The sequence below is a fragment of the Seriola aureovittata genome, chromosome 3, assembly GCF_021018895.1.
Source record: "Seriola aureovittata isolate HTS-2021-v1 ecotype China chromosome 3, ASM2101889v1, whole genome shotgun sequence".
NCBI classification, from domain to species: domain Eukaryota; kingdom Metazoa; phylum Chordata; class Actinopteri; order Carangiformes; family Carangidae; genus Seriola; species Seriola aureovittata.
The window spans coordinates 20182845-20205955 of record NC_079366.1 but is presented as its reverse complement, the minus strand read 5'-3'; the positions used below and the strand labels follow the sequence as shown (position 1 = coordinate 20205955).

General features: G+C 40.1%; 2 protein-coding genes across 5 annotated transcripts in view; both read right to left on the bottom strand.

Moving 5' to 3' along the window:
* Nucleotides 1-2473, bottom strand: part of npnta (nephronectin a) — a 49175-nt gene extending 46702 nt beyond the window's left edge. Inside the window, exon 1 of one of the 4 annotated variants that reach the window (XM_056372057.1) lies at nucleotides 1949-2473. In XM_056372057.1, the coding sequence (XP_056228032.1) occupies nucleotides 1949-2019 (71 nt within the window). In that variant the 5' untranslated portion in view covers nucleotides 2020-2473. The remainder of the gene's footprint in view (nucleotides 1-1948) is intronic. The other 3 variants (XM_056372058.1, XM_056372059.1, XM_056372060.1) reach the window with 3 other exon arrangements.
* Nucleotides 2474-6382: 3909 nt separating this feature from the next.
* Nucleotides 6383-23111, bottom strand: part of gstcd (glutathione S-transferase, C-terminal domain containing) — a 47560-nt gene continuing 30831 nt past the window's right edge. Inside the window, exons 5-11 of the mRNA XM_056371595.1 lie at nucleotides 21188-21303; nucleotides 20811-20855; nucleotides 20250-20378; nucleotides 14890-15023; nucleotides 11620-11650; nucleotides 9100-9169; nucleotides 6383-6765 (exon numbers count right to left, since the gene is read on the bottom strand). Of these exons, the coding sequence (XP_056227570.1) occupies nucleotides 6575-6765; nucleotides 9100-9169; nucleotides 11620-11650; nucleotides 14890-15023; nucleotides 20250-20378; nucleotides 20811-20855; nucleotides 21188-21303 (716 nt within the window). The 3' untranslated portion in view covers nucleotides 6383-6574. The remainder of the gene's footprint in view (nucleotides 6766-9099; nucleotides 9170-11619; nucleotides 11651-14889; nucleotides 15024-20249; nucleotides 20379-20810; nucleotides 20856-21187; nucleotides 21304-23111) is intronic.

Genomic DNA, 23111 nt, shown 5'->3' with positions numbered 1-23111 from the left:
GCCGTCCTTGGGTCCTTGGTTGGAATAAAAAGTGGCAACAACAACAACAACAACACAACAGTGCAATGCACAGGTACAGCATTTTATCTGAAGCTATGGGAGAACAAAATGATCTTGCCAATGATGCCCGTGAAGGACCCTTCAGGGCTAGATGGATAAGCCTGTTAGGAGCGCTCTCTAAAAGGCAATAAGTGAGGGAGACTAGGTAATAAATGACTTTTTTGCTTGTGCTTGGTCTCAGGGGATATTCTCTCAATGAATTAATATTCGAGCGGAGAGTCAGGCCCGGGCAAGTTTATACCCATAAAAATTCACAAATTATGGCCATGGTGACAAGCCACTCCATCAGCAGAGATGTTAATAATGTACAATATGCTGCTGCTACGTTAAAGAAAATGATCATTACACAAAGGCAATGTGTGAAATAAAAGTTAACGCCCTACACGGCCTGTCACACAAACATTAGCTGTGGTGATGGAGAAAAAAAAAGTGTCCTTAACAACAAAAACAGGCACTGGCAAATGCTAAACTCCAATTTTCCGTATTATTCTTTGCCCTATCCATCATTCTCGCTCTCACACAGACATGTTTACTCCTTACTGAAACCTTTGATATCCAAATCGCTTCTTTAAACAAAAAAACAACAAAAAAAATTCAAAAAAGCAGAAAACTGAAGTGAAAGAGCTGAGGAGGAGAACAGGCGATAGGCCTGTTCCTACAGATGTCAAAATCCATCAACAAGCAGGTGGAAATGCAGTCAGTCTGAGAGGGCTTTTTGAAATCCATGCACACCATTTCAATAACAATTACTTCCATAATCTTCAAAGTTTTTCATTCATTTGAAGAACGCCGAACATGAGAGAGGATTCGGCTGCTGAGGCTCAGCCTGTCTGACAGAGATACATGAGGAAAAAGAAAGCACAATACTTGGCTGCATTCTCTGTTGGAGATGTAGGGAATTTGGCAGTAGGACTCTGTTTGTGAAAGTCTCTCACTGTTTGGGTGGACTTCAGTCCAATTTTACTCTAAGCTCTAGAAATCCACCCCAATATGACACACAATAAGAGATGGAGCATAGTTTCGATTTTACTTTGTTAAGTCTCGAAGTCCTCTTAACAAATAGTCCCAGTCGAAAACAAACAAATGAGCATTCTGCCAATATGTCAATGATCATGACTGATACAATTGCTTTATCCCAAACAGGTTGGAAAGATGTTTAGTAAAATATTTGTGTCAAAGCAATGGGCCAAGGGGGGAACTTAAATTACAACTTGGTTTTATTATGCATGGTTGTAAAAAAAAAAAGAAGAAAAAAAAAGCCCCCATCATCCATCATGTTAGACTCAGATGCACCTATAGGCAGATGGGAATCTCGGACACATGCATTCTTTGGGGTCTGGCACGTCTCCACACCTCTGTCTTCACATACTTCATCGGATTCGTGTTTGAACATGAGCCACCGGGCAACGTGCTGTCACATCACTTTATAATCACTCTGATATCTGCACCAGACTAGAACCGCTCGGTGTGATTTTTGCACATGCAAAGTAAAACGCTGCCTCCAACGTGTGCGCTGAGGCGCAATGCTTTAGATGCACTTGGGCTATTAGCCTACTGTTGTCATCGGAATAAAAGTTGGGATAATAGAGTGACGAAGATATAATCAGAGCATAAATCACTCGTCATTTTAGCGCACATAATTCCACAGGGGCAACATGTTTTAAGTTGGATCTAAATTGAGCTGCACAGTTTAGAGATCTTAAAATAATCCTTTAGTTTACAACCACTCCTGCAAAACTGCTGCCTTTGAACATTAACCTTTAACATCCAACATAAATATCATAAAATCCATCGCTGGTTGAACTGTGATGATCTAATTGTAGCTGACTCTAAATCAAAATCAATGTTATTTTACGAAAGCAGCAGACAATGAACCATGTGCCATTACCTGCCGTCAAAGTCTGCACTTGCTCCAAAGCAGCAGCTGTACAGCAACATCAACTTTATCCATAATTCCATGGCTTCGAGAGTTACGCGCCCACGCCGCTTGTTCTTCTCCGTAATCCAAAAGCAGCTGGCAGAGAAGCGCGGATCAAACAAATAGACAAAGAAAGAGCGGAGTTCCTTTGACGCACGCTGAAGGTGCACAGGTAGGAGAAGGTCTGCTGACGTCCCTCAGACTGCTCATGTGCTGTGTTCAGGAGGTGCGGGAGACAAACCAGTCCGCTGCCTGGGAAGTAGAGTGACCCCGATGTGTGTGTGTGTGTGTATGTGTGTGTGTGTGTGTGTGTGTGTGTGTGTGTGTGTGAGTATGAGAAAGAGAGAGAGCAAGGGAGAGAGAGAGAGAGAACTGCGAGTGCGAGAGAGAGCGAGCGTGTGGAGCGGGACGCACTCTGCCGGGAAGAGAGCGCATAGCTCCCTCTCTCCTCTCCTCACAAGTTCAGTCAGCGGTCTCTCTCCAACCAACAACACCCACTGCAGTCAGACCCTGCCACGCTTCTTTACAATAAGCAGAAGTCGACTTGTGGGACATTTTTTTTTTTTTTTGTATGTAACGTCACGGCCTGTTCAGCCCCGAGGAAGCGATGTAACTCTACGCCACATGCTTAGGAAATGCCTTAATTAATTGCACAGCCTGCTGAGGCACGCAGGTGCATCGCCCACCCAGGTAGATGCTGCTCCTTACGCAGTGAAAAACACTAAGGGCTGGATGTGGAGAGGACCAAAACATAAGCATCAAACATACTAAATCAGCGGTTTGACAATGTTTGAGGAGCCTTTTAATAAAAAAAAGAAAAACTTTGGAGCTGTGTAATTATTGTAAATAAAAACACAAGTTCAATCACAGCCGATGGCAAATGTTTCTTGACATAACGATTTCAGCATAAGAGCGAGCCTGTCTCCTGTCTTTGTGTGAGCTATTTTGTCTGACGCATTATCATATATATTTTGTCTGATGCATTATTATATATATATATATATATATATATAAAAAAAAGAGGAGCATTCAGCTGCTTTTGAATTTTTCCCATCAATCTTAGCACAACAAACCCCTCCTGAAAATTTGATGCGCTCTTTGTTGGGCCCATTCTCAATTCTCAGCAAAGAGTTTATGTCTGATTATTTCCTGTCTGACTCGTAAGCAGCATTTCATATTCAAAGGCAGGTGAATTGAACTTCCTGTCTGTTGGCAGAATCATAAAGGCCGAGGAAGTCGGAAGTCAGTCAGAGTCATTTTCCACTCAGGACTCAGTGGAAAGAAAGGAAACAGTGGGGAAATCAGGTAACAGGTAACCGCACACCATCATTGTCGGCGAAGAAGCAGGAGATGAATTAGATGAAGGTTTGACGTGACCACTGTTGGTTGTTCACAGTCATTTGTTGATACATGGCACCGTTCGCCTTGTTACGCCCCGTCACCGATCTGATGAATCTATGCGGTGGCACCAGAGGTTTGACGTCGGGCACGTGATCGGAGAAATGTCGCTTGTGTATAATTACACTATTAATCACATTATTTTCTCGACTGAAATGTAAGAAAGTGATTCCATGATGATTTATTGCATTTAAAAAATGAATTATGGGTTATATCATGCCTCATTACCAACCATACTCGCGTGTTGTTGAAAGCTAAGACAGATAACATGAAACTTTAAAGGGTCACTTCACCCAAAACACGAAAATACATTTGTCTCACTTTTTTTCTTCAGTTGAAGTTTGGAGAATGTCACTCCCTGAAACTAAATAGTTTTTGTTAGGATTTAGTTGACGTTGTTGATTTCAAAAGGAAATTCCTTAAACCATAAATATTAATTCATTAGTCATTCATTACTCTACCTCTGTGTTGAATAGAATGCTTTCATGTAGACAAAGTCATTCAGCTTAAAGACTCTTTAAGTTACACTTGAAATTTATTTGAGTAATGTCATTGGAAGGTTAGTGAATGCAATCTGAATCTGGGATACATGATTTCACCTATAATAGTGCCAAATAAAAGAAAAAGGGGACTTAATAAAATATTTCAAAATTTAGTTGTGGTGATCAGAGTGTTGAAAAAACTCAACATCAACATGTCTGCCCAGAAATTAATCCAAGTTACTCTGGAGAATCCACAAAACATGCTGTCGACTGTCAAGGGTAAATGGAAAAGAGGAAAGATGTACTCACCCTTTAATGATCCCCCTGGGGAAATTAGGTCGTTACATTTTGAACTAAACAGACATCTCTACAGCAGACAGAAGTAGAACATAAATGCAAAAAATAGAATATAAACAGGGGAATCCTAAACTGGGGTTATGTGAAGGTGACTTCTGATGTGACAAGGAGGATGAGGAGCATCAGGAAACAGATTACAACATTATTAGGGTGCGCAAAACAGCAGCAGCTAGGACCTGCTGTAGGCAACCGAAGAGGAATGCGTGCATAATAATTGTTGTTATTCTGGGCTCCTGTAATTATGCTCCATATTTGTCATTTGCAGAAAATATACAAGTCAAATGAAACACATTTTATTGATGATGACGCGTGTTAAATGGGAATTACAAAAGAGCAGCACAGAGCCATTTCATCTCGTCTTTGACTTTGTATCAGTGCTCCTTCTAGTAACCCAGAACACATGAGCAAGGTCCCTGATTGTCTAAAAGGGAAAAATTCATGTGAGCAGGGAGAGACCCCAAATATACAGCGAAGAGCTACTGCAGACAAACGGCCATAAACAGTGGCAGCGTAATGACATGGAAAACTGAGTAAACCGAGTAATAACTGAAGTTAATAAAACAGTGAAAGCTCCATTATTTCCTGGCGGAGGTTTTCTGCTGCAACAGACTGTTGAGTTCAGAGCTGCGTTTGAAAACCCCCACGACTGGCGAAGGGAGAAACTCTTGAGTATCCACTGAGGTTAGGAGAAAAAGATTCTGGGTGTAAGTGCCCAGCCGCGATTATTTTAACACTGATAATCAGCATATACGTGAATTGTGTCAGGTTCAGCTCACATGTTGCTAACATTTGAGGCCAATCAGTTAATTACACAATAAAAAAATGCATCCAGCTCAGTGTATCGCTGACTCCATTCTGTTAAGGCTTCATTAGTAAAGGAGCGTTTACTTGGAAATAAAAGGCCCAGATTTCTCCCTCATTTTGTTTAAACAATGAATCTTGTCAAGTCACCTTCTAGCCCCGGGTGTTTGGGTTTAATCGAGCCACTTCACACCTCAATATTCTCCTCTCTCATGCAAGCATTAAGTAGTGCCACCTACTCTCTCTCCCCTCCTTTATGCCTATATGCGTTTCTGTAATGCGCACTTGTGTGGAGCCACAAGCATGAACAGGGAGTCAGACGTCTCCTTTTGAAATTATTCCAGTCCTTGGAAGGAGCTGTGTATGTGGCCATTCACCTCGGGATAGATTGACTCTGCTGACTGAATTCAGATGAGCTCGGCGCTGGAGAAGCCCGCCCCCCCTTTTTTTTTCCCTCTCTCTCGTCTATCCCTTCAGAGCGAGCAGGAAAACTGGCTCTCCGGCAACTTCCTCAGATTTCTCAAGCAGCTGCAGCGCACTGTCAAAGGTGACAGCACAGGATTTTTCAGAGAAACAGATGACCAGTTTCACCTGCGAGGATGAAAGCTTAAGGGGCTGTGGTGGTGTCTACAGTGTACAGGATTGGAAATAGGGAGCGCATTGTGTGATTTTTAGCTACCAGGCCCTGAGCATCTAATCAAGCACACTGACCTTTTCACCAGCGTTATAAAATATTCATTGGTGCTGAACATATTACGGGATGCATACCATATTCACATCTATTCTTTATGAGGAATAATAAGTTTCTCTGTAGAACCTTGACAAATGCTGTATTTTACCTGATGTGATGAGATTAAATCCAGTTTCTCTCTCTCTCCATGCCCCCCCCCCCTAAACACACAGAGAAACGGTAGATAATGATAATTCCCAATCTCATCTAACTGCAGATGAGTTTCAAGCTCTGAATTTCCCCCTTCTTCTGTTAATACCTGGCAACAGAGGGAGCTGACTGCTGAGCTCTTTCACAGAAGGCCGTACACAGACTATTCGCAAAAACAGCATGTGGATGCATGGTGTACTTAATTCGCAATGTGGGTGTGTAATTCCTGCTGCTACTGTTTACACTGACAGCTTGATCGCACAGTTTAAGCAAAATCACAAACATAACATAGCAGTTGGTGAGAGGCTTGAGCTCTCCTGCTATAACCTAGCACCTAATAATTGAGCATATGTAAGTAAGAAGAGGGGTAGTTGTCAGAGAGCACTCTTCCAAGTGTTTATCGAGACAAAAATCAACGGCACTTGAACCTTAAGGCTGAAAGAAATTTTAGAAGATGACCTTAGCTACAGAAATGATAAGCAGACATATCTTTTTTTTTTATTTTCCGAGGCCATTTCTTACAAAAGGGCTCAAAGGAAATAAATAAAAAGAAAATGCTGAGGGTGGATACAAAATAGTTGAGACGTCATGACACAAGCCTAGAGCCACAGAGACTGGGCACTTTATCAAACCCCGACCATACTGAAGATGCTCTGCTGCACACCGGTGCTTCCAGTCCTAATTATACACCAGTGCTTCCAGTTGACTAGCACTGGTTTCCAGTCCAATTTTCTTCGGCGGCCTTCCCACCAGCATGTTGTTTTTTGGTGAGCAGCTTTCAGGCTCCATAGTCATCACCCGCACCAAGTACCCCTGAGTCTCAGCTGCCCACGACCGGTCCAAGTCTACCAGGCCCATACACTGTTTACCTGTAGTAGTCAAAAAAGAAAAAATGTAGCTGTTAATCACACAAGAATAAAAGATCCCAGTGTCAGACACTTAAAAAATAACTTTTTTTCTGTTTTATACTTAAATGAGAGATAAAATAACAAAAAAAATTAATAATAATAATATAATAATAAAAATTATTATTATTAAAAAAGTACAGCAACAATCCAATCACAATCCAATACTGGAGCCTGACTGATTTTGGATGTTTTTAGGCCGATGTGATATTGGTAAGTATGAATAAAGCAAATCGCTTTTTAGAGCTGTGACTAACTATTATTTTTATCATTGATTAACCTGCAGATTATTTTATTATTTTGTCTATGAAATATCAGAATAACAAAAACAGCCCATTGAGGTTTTCTAGAGTGCAAGGTGACGTCTTTAAATGTCTTGTGTTGTACGACCCTGTTGAAAGCAAAAGATACTGGATTTATAGTGATAGAGAACCAAGATCAAGAGATTAACAAAATTAAGATGCCAATTAATTTTCTGTTGATCAGTTAATCCACTAATTATTTCAGCTCTATCTAGTTTTGAAATTTTTGTACAGATGTTATGTTCACATAATGTACACAAACATTTTTGTGTTGCTCAAATTTCGCTATTATTTAGCAGGAGATTTGACACTTTGAAAAGTAAACATCATTGTTTACTGTTACTATGAACTATGGTGAAAGTGACATTTTGTTACAGACAAAATATACAACAAAACATTTGCTAGGTTTGCAGATGCTGCCATACATGTGTCCGGTGGGATTCAACTTAACATGAACATCCCACCAGGCTTTGTTTAAAATGCAGGTCAGGCCCAGTTCACCTCGACTTTGGCTCAAAATGACAAGAGGAAAAGATTTGTGTGACTTTTTCCGTTGATGAAACATTGCTATTGTGATGTTAGGAAGTCAATGTCCCCATCGACAGGCCATCAGGGTTCACTGAACGAGTATGAGAATGATGTAAATCATTTGGTATTGCCTTCACAGACATGAGATTTAACACAACCGAACACCTCTGGGAGACTTTGTCTCCAGCATATTTACAGATTTGGAGGAATGTATATGAAGGAGCACTGAAGCTAATTTGGCAGCTTGTGTTGGCAGGCTCATTTTTAAAAATTGTATTCACCCATCTGTGTATGCTGCTTATGTTGATAAAACTAAGCCAATATCAGCTGATCAACGTATGAGTCAGGCTCTAATTCAGCAGCATGTATTGCATTGGTAGTGTATTGATTGGAATATTGTAAGGTGTTCTTGTTAATTTGTCCACTTCCTATATGTTCCTAGTATTCATATGTATCAGTGTTCCACAGAAAGCACTGATTCATCAACAGCTTCACACTGATTAGCACGGTTTTCTCTTAGGATTTCCTTTACACACACACACTTCAAATGTATTTTGCAGTTTAGCAGTTCGGTAGCAGGTGGCAGACACAGTAAATGTAAAAGCTTTTGGTCTGCCACGCTGCCGGTCACAGTCACACAGACAGCCTCTAGAGAGAGATGAGATCAAACATGGTTAGAAAATGTTAGTAGGAGAGGTTGAGCCCTGTTAACTGATACAGAGCAGAAACCGCTGTGACAGGTGATGTCGGGTACATATGAAAGGGCTTCAGAGTGACGAGGCAATGGGGAGCCTCCTTAGATTCAGAGGGAGGCTTTGATAGGCTCGAGAGCTATCAGGGTGAAGAGAGTCCTCAACAATAATGAAACAGTGCACAGTGAAGCTTTCGCAGAGGCCTGGAGGTTTCACTCTGGCAAAACACTTTCCTCTGAATATGACAAAACTGATCTGGCAGCTGTTCTCTGCAGCTGCTTTGTCACACTGTAGAAATCCCCACATTAACATTTTTCACACTCAAAAGTCTAGACCTCTTTGAAAAAAAAATGTAGAGAAGTGGGGTTAGGTCACAGTGTAAAAATCTCAGAAAACAAGACATCAACATGTACTGAGCTAGCTGCTTAGGTGTGATCAAAACAGCAAAACACACATCACATGTCAATATGTGATGCTGGTGTACGTCACACTGGACTATGTGATAAACAGATATCAAACTGGCAGTGTCATTCTGAGCTGGCAGGGTCACGAATTTCAGGAGTAATTCTGTAAAAAAAAAAAAGTCACTGATAAATTTGTTGTTTGATGTGAATTTAAACAACAAATTTTTGCATTAAAAAATATATTTACTGTAAAAATTCCAAAATTTCATAACAACAGCCAAACGACAATCCCATTTCTATTGTCTATATTTAGATAAATAAAAGTAACAGTGGGTGAATGTTCAGGTAGAAGGAGAAGATTGAAAGCAGTACCTATGAGTCGCCTCTCAGGAGGGAGCTGGACGGCAGTTTGGTCTGCAAAGCGGCAGAGGATCATGTGTTCCTGAAATAAGGACAGACAATATGTGCACAAAGAGTTTATTACAGGTGAACTTCATGCTAGCGCTAACAAGTTTTGGTCCTGCACGACTGGAGATATTAAAGATTTCCACAAAGATTGGTTTTTAAAATGAGACATATCGCTATCATGCATGCAGATACACATGCAAGCGTGCATTAATTAGTTCTATCTATTGGCTTAAGCCTGCTGGGTTAAGCCTATCCCAGCATGCACTTAGGCTGAGAGGCAGGGAATAGTTCGCATCTGATCTGAATGAGGATTCTAGGTAGGGACTCAAACCAAACAGTGTTCAAGCAAATTAGCAAACATTAGCATGCTAACAAGCGAAACTAAGAAGGCGATCGTGGTAAAGATTACCTACTATAACATGGGAACGTTAGCATAGTCACTGTGAGCGTGACAGAATGAAGATATATAATCTTTTTCAGTGTGTTGTCTCTTTGTGTGTTGCTGTCACTGGACTGATTAACACTGATGGACTGGATTGAGTTCTCTGCATTGTTTGCATCAATAGTAGACCAGTTTACAGATTGTTAGATAAATTGACCAGATGAAAAAAAACCCATTCAAACAAGGTAAGTTTTATGTGAACGACAGCATATGATTCTGAGACTCTTTTCACAAACTCATCCATATAAACTCTCCACAAAGGTTAGATGAACCCCAGTCATTTATTTCTATGCACTGTCCAGTTTTTACCTCGCTCTGGTTCAACAAGGTTAGTCATCTCTAACCCGCTTCTACTTTAATTCATTCTATTCCTCCCTCCGCGGGGTTCGACGCCGAATGCAAGGTCACAGAGCAGGTGCTTAAAGTTAGAGCTGAGCACCAATATCTTACACCATTTGCCCTTTATTCCAGTGATACAGCCATTTGTCCATGTGCTGTCATTCTGTTTAACTACTGTAGCTCAGGAAGGAAATAAAACATCGCAATGCAGCTTTTATGTCTCCAAGTACCAGCTGAAGAGAAGAGACATGGGAAACAGTGGAGTTCTGTATACTGAGCCCAAATGAATGGCAAATACCAAACGTGGCTGTTGAAAGCAAAATCAAAGGGGCGGGGGGGGGATTTAGAGCTCAGGTTTAAAATGGCCGATAATGTTTGTGCTGGTTTAAATAGAACATAGATTTATCCTGCTGTGAAGCGACATGTTTAGCCTCTTATTTCCAAACAGAAACTATGGCAATTGTGATTTCTTTTCCTCACTGGGCCTTTGGACAAACAGTAGAAAAATTGCAACCCAGTATCACAGAACAATACAATTGCCCAGTGTCTTGTAAATAATAGGCAATCCTCTGCGGGTCTCAAGCCCTGTGTGTAAGAATGTGTTTCTTCTAGTGCACAAGGGAAAAGCAGTTAAGGGGTGGTCTGATGTTGTGACACGTCAACTCCTGAGGTTGCTATGGCTAGGACCTGCAGCAACTCTTGCACAGATTCTCCCCCAGGAGCACTGACAGGTCCTATACATCATCATGGGATGGGCATTCCCAGAGCACAGTGCCGTGTCTGTGCTGAGCGATAAGGGATTGAAGCCTGGAGGGTGTGAGCCTCCTTCTTGTAACTGCCATGGGGAATCTTTGTTCCCAAGACATTGATGAGCCCAGAGATGTAATTAATTTTATTTTACTGTCCCATAAAAGAAATAAAAGAAATTTGAAAGAAAAAGCAAAGAAAGCAATATCACAGAAGCAAGCGGAGAAAAACGTACCCACACCAAGAAGAACAAGTTCATGTCAAATACTTTTTATCCAAATTACAAAATGAGTCTTAATTAGTTTATTTACATTTTAAGTGTAGATTAAGTCCTAAGTAGCTTTTACGCATTTACATGTTACTCTTTACAATCTAAGACTGTTATCCCAAGTTGTAATGGTGCAACACAGTTTAGCAAACAACCAGTTTGACACTAGTAGTTACTAAGAATTTAGAAAGGATTTAGTGATAGATTTACAAATAGCTGGGGCAGCCCAGTCCAGGTGTGTGTCTGCTTGTCAGTTTGTTCCTCAGTTGTCTGAACGTTTGTCTGAATCTTGTCTGGTTGCTGTGTTTGCTGGGTGTTGACAGTTGCGGTATGAGTGAGCACTTTCACCGGGTCATTGCACTCCAGACATGTGGAATTATAACTTTTAAACTAAATGCCTCTGATTCAATAATGCTTCTGTTAAAGCGGCAGCATCTCAACTAAGACGCAATGAGAGAAGAAAAAGCTGCCTCACTGTGTCATAACATAGTACGAACGACCCCTTATGAATATGATGTTTGAAACTAAGTCATGACCAACAAAGGCGTCTTTCGGCATGAATATAGTGAACTGAATCTTAAACACAATCTTTTTCAAAACCGAGTTGCTGTAATTCAGTATTTTATACTAGATATTTTGCTTCAGTGCAAATGAATAATAAATGCAACAGAGGGATTTAATAACATACCTTATAAGTCAGAGTTTCTTGGAACCTTTTGCTGTAAAAAAAACAGAAAAAAAACAGTAGACATTTTGATGTTAAAAGTGCAGTGACTATGACATAGAGGTAAAATCTATTTATTACACTTGTATATCATATGTTTACTTGGGGGGTTTTATTTTTAGGGGCAATCACTTTCCAAACAAACATATATAACCACATGTACAAGAAGCACGATCTCTGACTGTCTCTCTGGCCTTTTATAAAAACAAGGCTTTTCTCTGTTACATGGGAGCACATTCAGTTTGTTTGTGATGGTTAAATGTAGTCAGATCATTGTTGAAGCGAATTAAAAATCAACACGAGGAGGGTCAGGGGTCGGGGGCCAGCCAGGTCACATGGAGAGAAGTCTAAAGATTAACCTGAACTGTTAGGGCCTTACTTAATGAAATGAGCAGTTTAGTTTCACAGCTCATAAAAACCTGTGAACTGCCTGGAATGTCTACACCTGCAGAATTTTCACATGAGTACCTGGAACATGACCTGAGGGTTGAAACACTAAAAGTAGCAAAGATGAAGATTGACACAGTCAGGTGCGTAGGCCCCTCTCATATACTGCCCTGCAGAAACACGGCTTCTTGTTGTCCGTTGCAGCTGCAAAGTCTTTTTTCGCCGTTCTTAAATTTTTTATGAGGAGTCAGGAAGGGTGAAGTGTCAAGTTAGCAAAAGTGAGAAAAGCAGAAACTAAGTATGTAAAAACTCCTAAATATTTATACTGTACACCAAGGGTTTTCCCCGAGGCACAATTTTAGGGTCAGTTGTGCCATGGAGACAGAAAATATTCATTCTTTATTTGTAGGAAGGGGTCTCTAATAATCACATATCAGGCCACCTGACAGAAAGTAACGGTCAACAATTTAACCAATTTACATCAGTGTGTAAGTATATTAAAGACCTGGAAACTATAGCAGCAATATATACACTTCATGCTTGGTTAAAAGTTGTGGTGAAATGAACAGAAACATCTGTTAAACTGACGGCAGCAAAGAAGCAGCTGATGATGTCCCACTGTTGTTCTTGTAGCATGTGTCGATTTGTGCAATGCCGCTGGCTTATGGCACTTCTAAACATTGTCACTCATTTTGACCGTCATATACAATGTCTCACTGACACACACCCACTCCAATTGACATATGCCACTGCTAATTATAACATGCCGATGCTGTGTGCGGCTTATGAATGGCTTTTAATTTCTGTTTCACTGGCAGATAGCGCAGGTGGTGTGCAACTCTCTGTTCAGAAATCTCCTCTGGCTTGTGTTTTCTGGGTGTTGATGAGTGTGGCGTGAAAAAGCACTTTCATCTTTCCATGGGTCATTGCACTCTGGTCTTGACAAGTGAAGCTCTAACTTTTAATACAGTATAATTCCATTACACAGTGCTGTGTAAGAGTCTTAGGTACCTTAGATATTTAGATTCATCAGCCTGATTGGTCCCAAATTCATAATGCTGAATGAGACAACAACTGCAAACACACAGTCATAAAGAAATATCTTCAGAGACAAGCTCTCCAAGATGCTTGGAACACTCTGTACGCATGTAACTGTAATGAACATGATGCTTTAAAACAATTTATGACCCACACATTGAGCTATCAGGAGCTGTTTTTAACTTATTTTTCTCTTATCTCTCTGGCAGAGAGTTCCTTTTTGAAATCAATAAAAACATCTCCAAAACACCAAAATAACATGCAAGGGTTCCTCAAGGATTGATTTTAGGGCCACTTCTTTTTAATCTATATATATATATATATTACACCTCAGTGATGTCATCAGGAGAAATGGCATCTCCTTCTATATACTGATGACACATACCAGCTCCCACTCACTTATGACAATTCCCTATCGCCATACCACTGCTGATACTCATTGTCGTATGCTGCGGCAATGTTCTACCGGAAGATTCTGCTGCTGCTACTGTCAAAAAATACACTGGGTACTTTGAAGTTGATTGAAACCTACAAAATCCCTCAAATATGTTTCAGCTATGACAGAGAGAAGCATTTATTGAATGACTGATTAAACATAGAGACACTGTCTGTTTCTGTTCCCAAAAACAAAAACTGACATAAAAAAAAGCAAATTAAAAATGCTACATTTTAATGGAATATTGGATGGAGAGATGAGGAAAATGACTAAGCAGAGAAAGCCAGAGGTGGCTCAACTTTAGCTGATTTGGGACTCTGCACTGAAAACTGATAACTAAATTGTAAAAATAATTTTCACTCTGGCACATAGCACTAATTTGCTGTTTGCTTGCCATTTTTGCAGTTTCAAAAGCAAATGTTCTTGTACTATGTCATGGTTAAAACAACCATAGAGAAAAACAGTGGGTAGAAAGAAATTAAATTGGTAGAAACCTTGATATGTCACCACCCAAAAGACCCAAACTGGAAAACAGGTGGCGCAGGCTGGTCCAATCAGTCTTAATGCCAAAAGCCTTAGCTATAATCAGCCCATCAATCACAACATGTATCTCAACCTTAACTCACTACTGATCACAGTCTCTTGGTTGCTACAACAGCAATACTACACAACAGCTTTGTTTCATAGTTTTCAGTATCCCAAAGTTGTTTTAGCGACATACTACCTTGTTATGGTTCCTAAGCCTTTACTGTACAATTAGTCAACAGAGTGCTGCTATAGCAACAGGATCAACACCATTAAAGTACAGCCTCTCTTTGCACTTTTCTTTCTCTGCTGTTGTTTGTTCCTCCTCTCCCTATTCAAACAGTGTCATATTTTAGAGGTTAATTCTCTTTTATACTATGTGTGATAGTGGAATGCCAGTAAGAGTTGAATTTCCTGTCTGTACCTTCAACTGGATTCTCCTGTCACTCTGTAATATCCATGACAGCCTCTACATAGAGAGCCTTATTCTGTGCTGCTGATAGAACAGGGCTGAGATTAAAAAAGGTGGAGGCGATGCGACACTGCTGCCTCATACTGTCAGTGGTGATGATAAGAGACAGGAGGTGAACAAAAAGCGGTGACAAGAGATACAGATTATGTCTATGTGTGAGAGATAGAGAGTGAGAGAAAGTGTGAAAATGACTGAGAGCAACTGAGAGTGCTAAAGAGAAACTGAAAAATCACCAGGCGAGATTGGCAGAAGGGGGGAGACGCGCTGATACAAGCAGAGATCTAACTAGAAAAACAACAAGGTCAAAAACGTTATTTTAAAAGGCAGAAACCTAGAGTTGACGCTGGACGGAGGTGCGGCTGTGGCAGGTACAAACCTCTTGGGGAAGGTGAACTTGACGGCGTTCTGGATGAAGCCGTAGCAACAGGGACTGATGACAAAGGAGGCTCCGGCCTGGATGCAATGCTCCATCACCATGTCTGTTGCAACGCCGCACGCATGGAGGGCCACCTGATGAGAGACAGACAAAGAAAAAAATGACTTACTTTCACTTGAAAACCTTCTTTGTCCGACAGAGACCAAAAACTCAGAGCACTAGAGAATATGCACTCAGTCTCATTGATTACTTCATAATGGCGGCTGCTATTAAATACATTTATGCTCTCAAAGGTGCAGACTCGGGTAGTTAGAGCAAACAAAATGTATTAGTGCTTTGGGAGCGGAGGCACGAATTCCCATTGAGTGGGTAAACTGTGGTGATGAACACCAAGCTATGCATTAGTAATGATGTGCCTTTATACTGGATGGCAGAAAGGAACTAAAAGACCCAATATTATAGGCTGTGTGTATTCCAGTCATCTCTCTCCCAAAGTCCATCTGCAAAAAAAATTGAGTCTTCAAAGGCAATAAGTTTGCGGTGGTAAGATAGATGATTTCCTCTCAAGCGTACATTAGCTAAATAGATTGTCTGTTAATGGTCCAAATAAAATTCATTATCAACTGTCTGATGTGACAATAGCTACCCGGTCCCACTGAAAGTAACCCCATCCAACTCAAGCAGCCACCTCAACCATTCCATTCTCCTCTTCCAAGAACGTGTCATCTTGGCGTCCGCGAGTCTGAATCCACTGCATGTTGCCTTGACAGCAGTGCCACAGAGCAGAAGTTCAGAGCCGGTCAGGACAAGACTAGGACAAGACTAAGCCAAGATTGGCTGCAGCTCTAAAGATCAGGGAAGATGTAGGCACTATAAACACAGCCAAGCCCACTCGTAAAGTCACTGAAATGTGTGGACGGCAGGGGTGGGAGTGGGGGGGTTACATTTCTCAGATGTAAATAAGCTCTCCCTGAAAGTTGCACGGTTGATGAAATCCTGCAGTTAACAACTACACAAGAATGTGCAATTTCACAGTATGTACTTGGAAATAAATTTTCTCATCAGAGTGAAGAGCTCCACATGGAAATATGTTCTGATATGTTTGGTCTGTCAATGTTCATCAGCAAAAGAAAAATGTATTCCTCTTGGGAAACATGTGTATTTATTTAAATATGAAGTTATACGAGCAGAGTCTGCACATGAAAGAATAACCAGAAAGTGAAAATTGGGGAATTAGCATCAGTTACCTGCATGGCCTTGCATCGATTTGACACCTCATTTTCTCTCCTGCATTTATTCATGGCATCAGGGAGAAAGTCTGATATTCCTTCAACAGCATGTTTCAGGCTGCTGATTAGGAGGAGGAGTCTCTATCAAAGATTGCATGATGTTACATCCCCCCACATCTAAGGCGAAAATAATTAACAAAGTAACGCCATCACTCTTACCCAGCTACTTAATGTTGTACATTAGTCATGCTGGGGCAAAGCCTAATTACATTTTATAACCTTTAGCCTTGATTTAACACAAACACAAAGCCAGTCAACCGAAAGAGACGCACACAACTAAAATAAAACACATTCTGATGTGTCGTGATAAGTAATTATGCATTTCCAATTCTTGATGTAGACAACATCCTTATTGAGAATATTTATGTCTGCTTTAAGCTGTATTTATAGAGCATTGCCTCAGCCCAATATGTTCTGTGTGTTACTAGATAAAAATGCATAATGGAAGATGAGATTTTATGCCAGGCTGATTTAAAGCACCAGTACAGACATACAGTACAGTATTTCTGACATGGCCTGCTAAGTTTTACCTCAGCAAAACATTTAACTGGAAGATGAAATCATGAATTAATATGCAACCAACAAAGGACTAAGGGCTTTTATAAAACTGGGTTTTTTTGTTATAATTTGTCTTTTGGGGACCAGAAAAGCTGTTCCAATCTGTATTTCTCTCTCAATAATCACATCACAGAAATAATGAGGCTTCATTATTCACTCTTATTCATGTAATTACATGCCTCTGGTGTCCTATGTGGGCCTGAGAAAGACCACGTTTCTGAAATACAGCTTACTAATACGCTACTCAATCAACATCATACTGGGTTGTGAGCCCCACACTGCTACAGAGGAGCGTGATGCAACGGTTTTTAAAAGCTTTGGCGGCTTTCCTTTACTGTGTTGGGGTTTTGAAAGTAAAACTTTATGTTTGTTGCGCTGATTTTGTTATATGAAACTTCATATTACCTGACAATAGAAGAAAAACATGCATCATCTACAAAAATCTTATGTCAGCAGAATCTCAACAATTGAGCTGTCCTGTTTTGTATCTATAATATTTGTGCCTAAATTTGTGCATGTGCATGTGTATTTGTGTGGAATAAATGTGATTACATGGAGTCAAAGCATTGTTTTCATTTCAATGGTGGATGCAATGCTGCATTTTACTCAAAATAAACAGAATCAATCTTGAGGCTTAAAAAAATAAGAATCGAGAAAAAAAATCTGGACTCGTTAAATCTGTACTGCAATTACTCCTCATAAAGTCTTATTGGAATCGATCTACACATTTTTACATAAGGCTTAAAGCAACCTCAGAAAGTAAAACTTTCCTCACACAACATAAGGTAGGCAACTGAAAGAATCAATTGCAAACATTCAGACCCTCAAGCAGAACCAATAATGGACCAGGATCCGATCAAATTCAAATCAACTTCAAGCTCCACCACATTCGCTGCCTCCGAGGTCTGTTGGCTGAATATTGAGAGGAAAGATAAAAATGAAACACACTTTATGGTTCTGACACCAGTCTAATACCTGGGCCAGGTCACTACAGACAGGAAAAGCAGACCCTGACTAAGAATAGGGGCACCTCAACTTAATTAACCTGATTAAATGACTGTGACTAAAAATGGCACCATGTATAATACATAACAGGATTAAAACCAGTGTGATGGGTGGCTCCTTCAGGTAGAAATATCTGTGTCATGCAGGAAGATGCTTAGCAACAGCTGAGGCTGCAGAAATGCTGGAGTCCAAATCTCAAGCGGTGCAGGAAAGGACAAACATAAGCACCGATTTCCAAAATAAATGTTAATGATCATGTGAAATAATAAAATTGAAAAAAAAAAACAACCTGTGTGTGTGCATAAACACCCACATGTTGTATAGAAGAATAATCTGAGCTATTTGTTCTTTGCCAAATGGAACAGGTCTCAGTGGAGTGACCACGCCGGAACAATAGCTTCTTGTAATTACAGCAGGTACATATATATTCCGGTTTGTCCCAGAGAGAGTTAAAGTAAGGTTACTAACACAGCTGGCTTTTCTGAAACTGGGCTATGACACACTTCAGGAAGATGATCTCCCTGACATGTTTGGGTTGAAGACACCGACCTGAGACACATAAATAACGAGTCATCAAGAGTGATGATAGTATAGATTCTAAGGTAAAGCAAAATGATGCACGTGTGTGAACAGGAGTTTAGAGAGTCTCTGGAAGGTTCGAGGATTTTTTTTTTTTTTTAATCTCAAAGACTTGTTTTTGTGTGGCAGAGCCAGATGCAAACAGCCCATAGACAACCACAGTTAAGGACCGATTTGCTCTAAATTGACAGTAATTATCTGTTTGAGAATCAAGCGCTCTTTAGACGAAGGTGGGTGTTTTTAAATAGGACCAGCGAGGGCTTCGACTTCAAGTTGGAGCTGAATTTCGGTTTGTTTTAGCCCAATTAGGCATAGGGCTTGAAAGCTAGTAAAATATTTATTCTGTTGTCGCAGGTAGCTGTGCAGAATTAATCACATTTACCGAGGCCGATCTTTAAGCTTCACAAACACAAACAGGAACAACTGCAGTCACAGACTTGGCAGAGCTGTAGGTACGAAAAAAATGTGTGATGAATTAAGAAGTAAAATGGTGACATGGCCAAGTTGCCTGCATAAAACTTGAAAATGGCTGGCAACCATTTTTACTTTTATTACTAACACTTTCCAAAGATTATACTTTCCTTTCCAAGGATGACTGCTAACCCTTTAATAAGAGCATAACATTTTTACAGTAAATAAGAACAAACAAAGACAAGTGAGCTATTAATATTCCTAGTTGAAGAGATTCTTTAACCCCAACATTACCTTTGTCCGTCATTGACGGGCTAAAACCACCTTTTGGGTTTCCAGTAATTGGAGAGGGGACAGTGACATACACTGCTTGACTGAAGTACAGAGCACTAAAAGGGTTCTGATTAAAAGCTCCACTTCAGGAAATGAAAAGCCATCTTAGCTGCTCGGAGAAAAATAATTGCATGCTGGCATTTTCCGTTTCTGGAAAAAGATGAAGGAATGACATGTCTCTCACTGTGATGTGTGCTTGTGCTTCTCTGAAATATATAAATATTTTAAGACTGAAAATACAATGTTCAGACACCTCGCAGTAAAGTTGTGATCACGGCAGAGTAGGAAGTGACACATTGCCTATGTGGTGTTAATCATAGGTGTTTACTTCTCAGTTTCAATCCATCATCAGAAATCTGAGGCATTTCTTTATTGGTTTAATTATTATTATTAACACTTTAACTTCCACACCAAAAAGCCGTGTTGCACCTCTCTGTCAAAAGTATATGCACACCATTAGAGTTCACAGAGTCTGACATGAGAGCCAAATGCTTTCAAAGTCCATGCTAAGATTTTAGATACATTATAGTATAGGGAACTGAATAATTACTGTGGTGAGGGGGCTGCTAAAGAATTTTAATGCAGTGAAATAAATTAACGCCTTAATGTCTTGGAATTGCTGATAAAAACACATTTTCTTTGCAATGTAGCTCAATAAGATGGCAGTGGGACTACACCAGCCTGATTCTCTGTATTTTCATGTACAAAAAATACATTTTGCCTCCTACGCTTTTGCCAGTTTGCCATAATATTGCTAATTTCATTTCCTTATTTTTTAATTGCTCTGTTAGCAGGTAATTAATCAAAAAGTAATTGGATCTGCTTAAAACACATGGAATTAGAAAACTGGATTATTATATAGTTTTTACAAAAATGCAAATCAAATCAAGATAGAGGAAATTGAATAACTGCTTCAAATATCACCAAACTATGAGTTTTTTATTATGATAAACTACCATTCATTTAAACATCTGATTTAATTTTAGTTACTTTTACAATCAGACTAATTTCACTTTGCATGGACCTCAGCTTCAGTTATTCACAAATTAGCAAATTCTTCAATAATCAAGTCACATGAAATGGTTACCACATTGTCCACAGAATCTGTGAATCATCAAACAGAAGATGGAAACAAAACTGGTGCAAAGGCACACTTCAGTGTACAGCATCACTTGCTCTGCTCACCCCGATGTGGAAAGGTCCGGTGAAGTAATCCAGATTGGCCTGAATGAAGCCGATGTTTTTCAGACCGAGCTCTTCGCTGCGACACTGGGCCCTCACCAAGGATTCTTCTTTGTTCTCTATGAGGATGACCTTGAATAAAGATAGAAAAAACACTCTTATGCTGCTACTTATAAGGTGACCTGGTATGAGCAATTCGCTGCATGTCATCCTCTCTCTCTCTCTCTCTCTCTCTCTCTCTCTCTTTCTCTCTCTCTAATAATAATAAATAATAATAAAATAAGAGCGGCAACATATAACAATGATCAAAACAACAAGTTTTACACAGGAAAAAAAAAGTTCTCTGAATGAAAAACAAACACAGACTTTAAATTGAGATTACAGGAGGCCTATTCTTAGATAATATTAGAATAATTCAAAACTTTATAAAGACCACAAACACAATAATATTATAAGACTAAAATTAATCACTTTATCAATTATAAGTTGATCTATTGGTTAATCTATTCATCTTTTAGTCTTAAAAGTTGAACACACACATCTGCACAAATACCCATTCATTACCTGGCAACTTGGAAGAGTGTGAGCCAGAACAATCCCTACATGGCCCTGCGAGACAGCACCAAGAAAAAGAAGAAAGATATGATGAAAGAAATGCACAACAGGAAAACAGCACACATCAAAGAGGACATCAATAGAGTTATGATTAGCGTTGCCCTTTCCAACCAAGTATTGACCTGTTAGCCATGTAGTGCTTCCACTCTTTTTTCAAGAGTGTAATTACCAATCTGCCTGTGCGGCCAAAAACAAGAGGAAAGGAAAATATGAGAAACTAGTTCCTTTCAGAATGCTGCTAATGGAGCTGCAGCCTAATGCGCCCCGAGGTCGGGTGCGGTGATAAATATACATACAAAGCTGGACTGATGGATGAGTACACGTACCGTTCCACTGCAGAAATCCACAATGGTGTACCCCGGCTTGGCCAGCTCTGTAACCGTGGCAACCAAGTTATTCAGCTGTTGCCTCTTCCTGACAGCACGGATATTTGACATTTTCCCTGCGGAGGAGCACAAGTTCTCATTGCATCTGAGCAGAAAGTGGAAAAGCAACAGGTTTTCACAGTTACTCTGAAAACTCTATTAAGGTAAAATAAAAACATAAATGGAATTTCTTTATGATTTTTAAAAGCCTGTTTTTGGAACTTGGTTGGTTCCAGTCAATATTGAGTTACTAATAAACACCCAACTTTAGCAACAAAAAGATGACAGGATGCTTGTTAAAAATCATGCTATACGGTTTTAATCACTCTAATGTCTTCCTTTCCTCTGTCTGATTAATAACCAGACATTTCAGGTAATGGTTATAGCACAAAGATGAAAAGGTTGAGTCTCTCATTAACACATTTCCAGCCAATTGCCAACTAGGGAGTGAAAACAATCTTTCATCAAAAGCAAGCCTCCGAGCCAAAATCGTGTGTCCTCCTTGTTTGCAGCACAACTTTCCCTTGCTGTGCGAACAGTAGGTACCCCATTAACTCAAAGCACATTTCAGCCTCCTGCATCTTCCTCTCCCGTCGTCTCGCACGCTACATCGGCAATGAGCTGTTGACACACTGTGACAAAACCATCTCTGGTCCATAAATCCAGAGTGACGAGTGTTTCATTTACCGAGTCAAACTCTTGTAGCCGCACAACTGGAACATCAGAAAAATACTATTCCTATACTTTCACTGCTCCACATTGTTTTGTATATACGACAACAGGGGAGGACAGATGGCAGAAGACACTTTTCATTCCAGGCGACAGAAATAGGAAATTTCACTCAGCCTCTTGTACTGGCTGTTATTGAGCTGATCCCAGTTGTAGAGAAAACACAGCAAAGAAAATGAGAGGTGAATTTAAATACAGAGAAACAGCAGGAGGGTATTGACAAGACTCTTCATTTGGATAAGTAATTGACATGGATGCAGGCACTGCACTGTGTAGTATAGAGGCTTTTTGATGCATCTGAAAACATTTAGATTTTAACTGCTAATTGCAATGCAGTGGGTGATAAACTTCAATGGAAATTTATAATGTTTGTAGAGCTTTCTTGCTGAAATTAGCTGTCTGCAGCAGCTGGACACGATCCTATAAAAGTGGTGAGAGTGAACCAAAACAGCGAGGCGGGGAACACACCGGATGTGTGGCGCGTGCGTGGCCGCTGCAGAACATCTTGGTTTTCATTTCAGTGCCCACTTTAAATGGTTATGCCGCCTGTTTTTCACGTGTGACGCGCGTCTCCCAGCAAAAAATAGATCAGACCAGCAACATTACATTTACACCTTTCACTATAGTTGTCTATTTCTAGGCTGAATCTGAATATGACACAGACATGAGAAAATACAAACATATTTTTCAACCATTTAGCCTGCAAACTCTATGTAGAGAGACAGGGCTGACAGTAGTGCCGCGTGCTTCTCCACGGCAGGTCAGACCCTGCTCACGCAACGCAGGCAGTGTGATCCTGGTGTAAGGCTGTGGGCCTGAAAATCAAAACAATACGCTGAAAGACACTATAAGGGGTGCAGAGTCATATACACTGTGTGAGTTCATCGCTACGCGTGGCCACTTTAGTTTAAAAAAAAAAAAAAAAAAAAAAACTTGTTTATAGCTGTTTTAACTAGAATAGAAGGTGCTGCCCAAAGTTTTGCTAAATATCCTGATTCCCAAACTTCGACTGTAAACATTGATTTGTTGTTGATGTAATGAGTGAGGATGTGCAAATCCTGCTTTATGCTTTAGAAGCAAGCATGTGTGTGTGGGGGCACACCAAGGTGTTTACAAAGGGTGGCACAAATGTATCAGACATCCTCAAAGTTGTGTA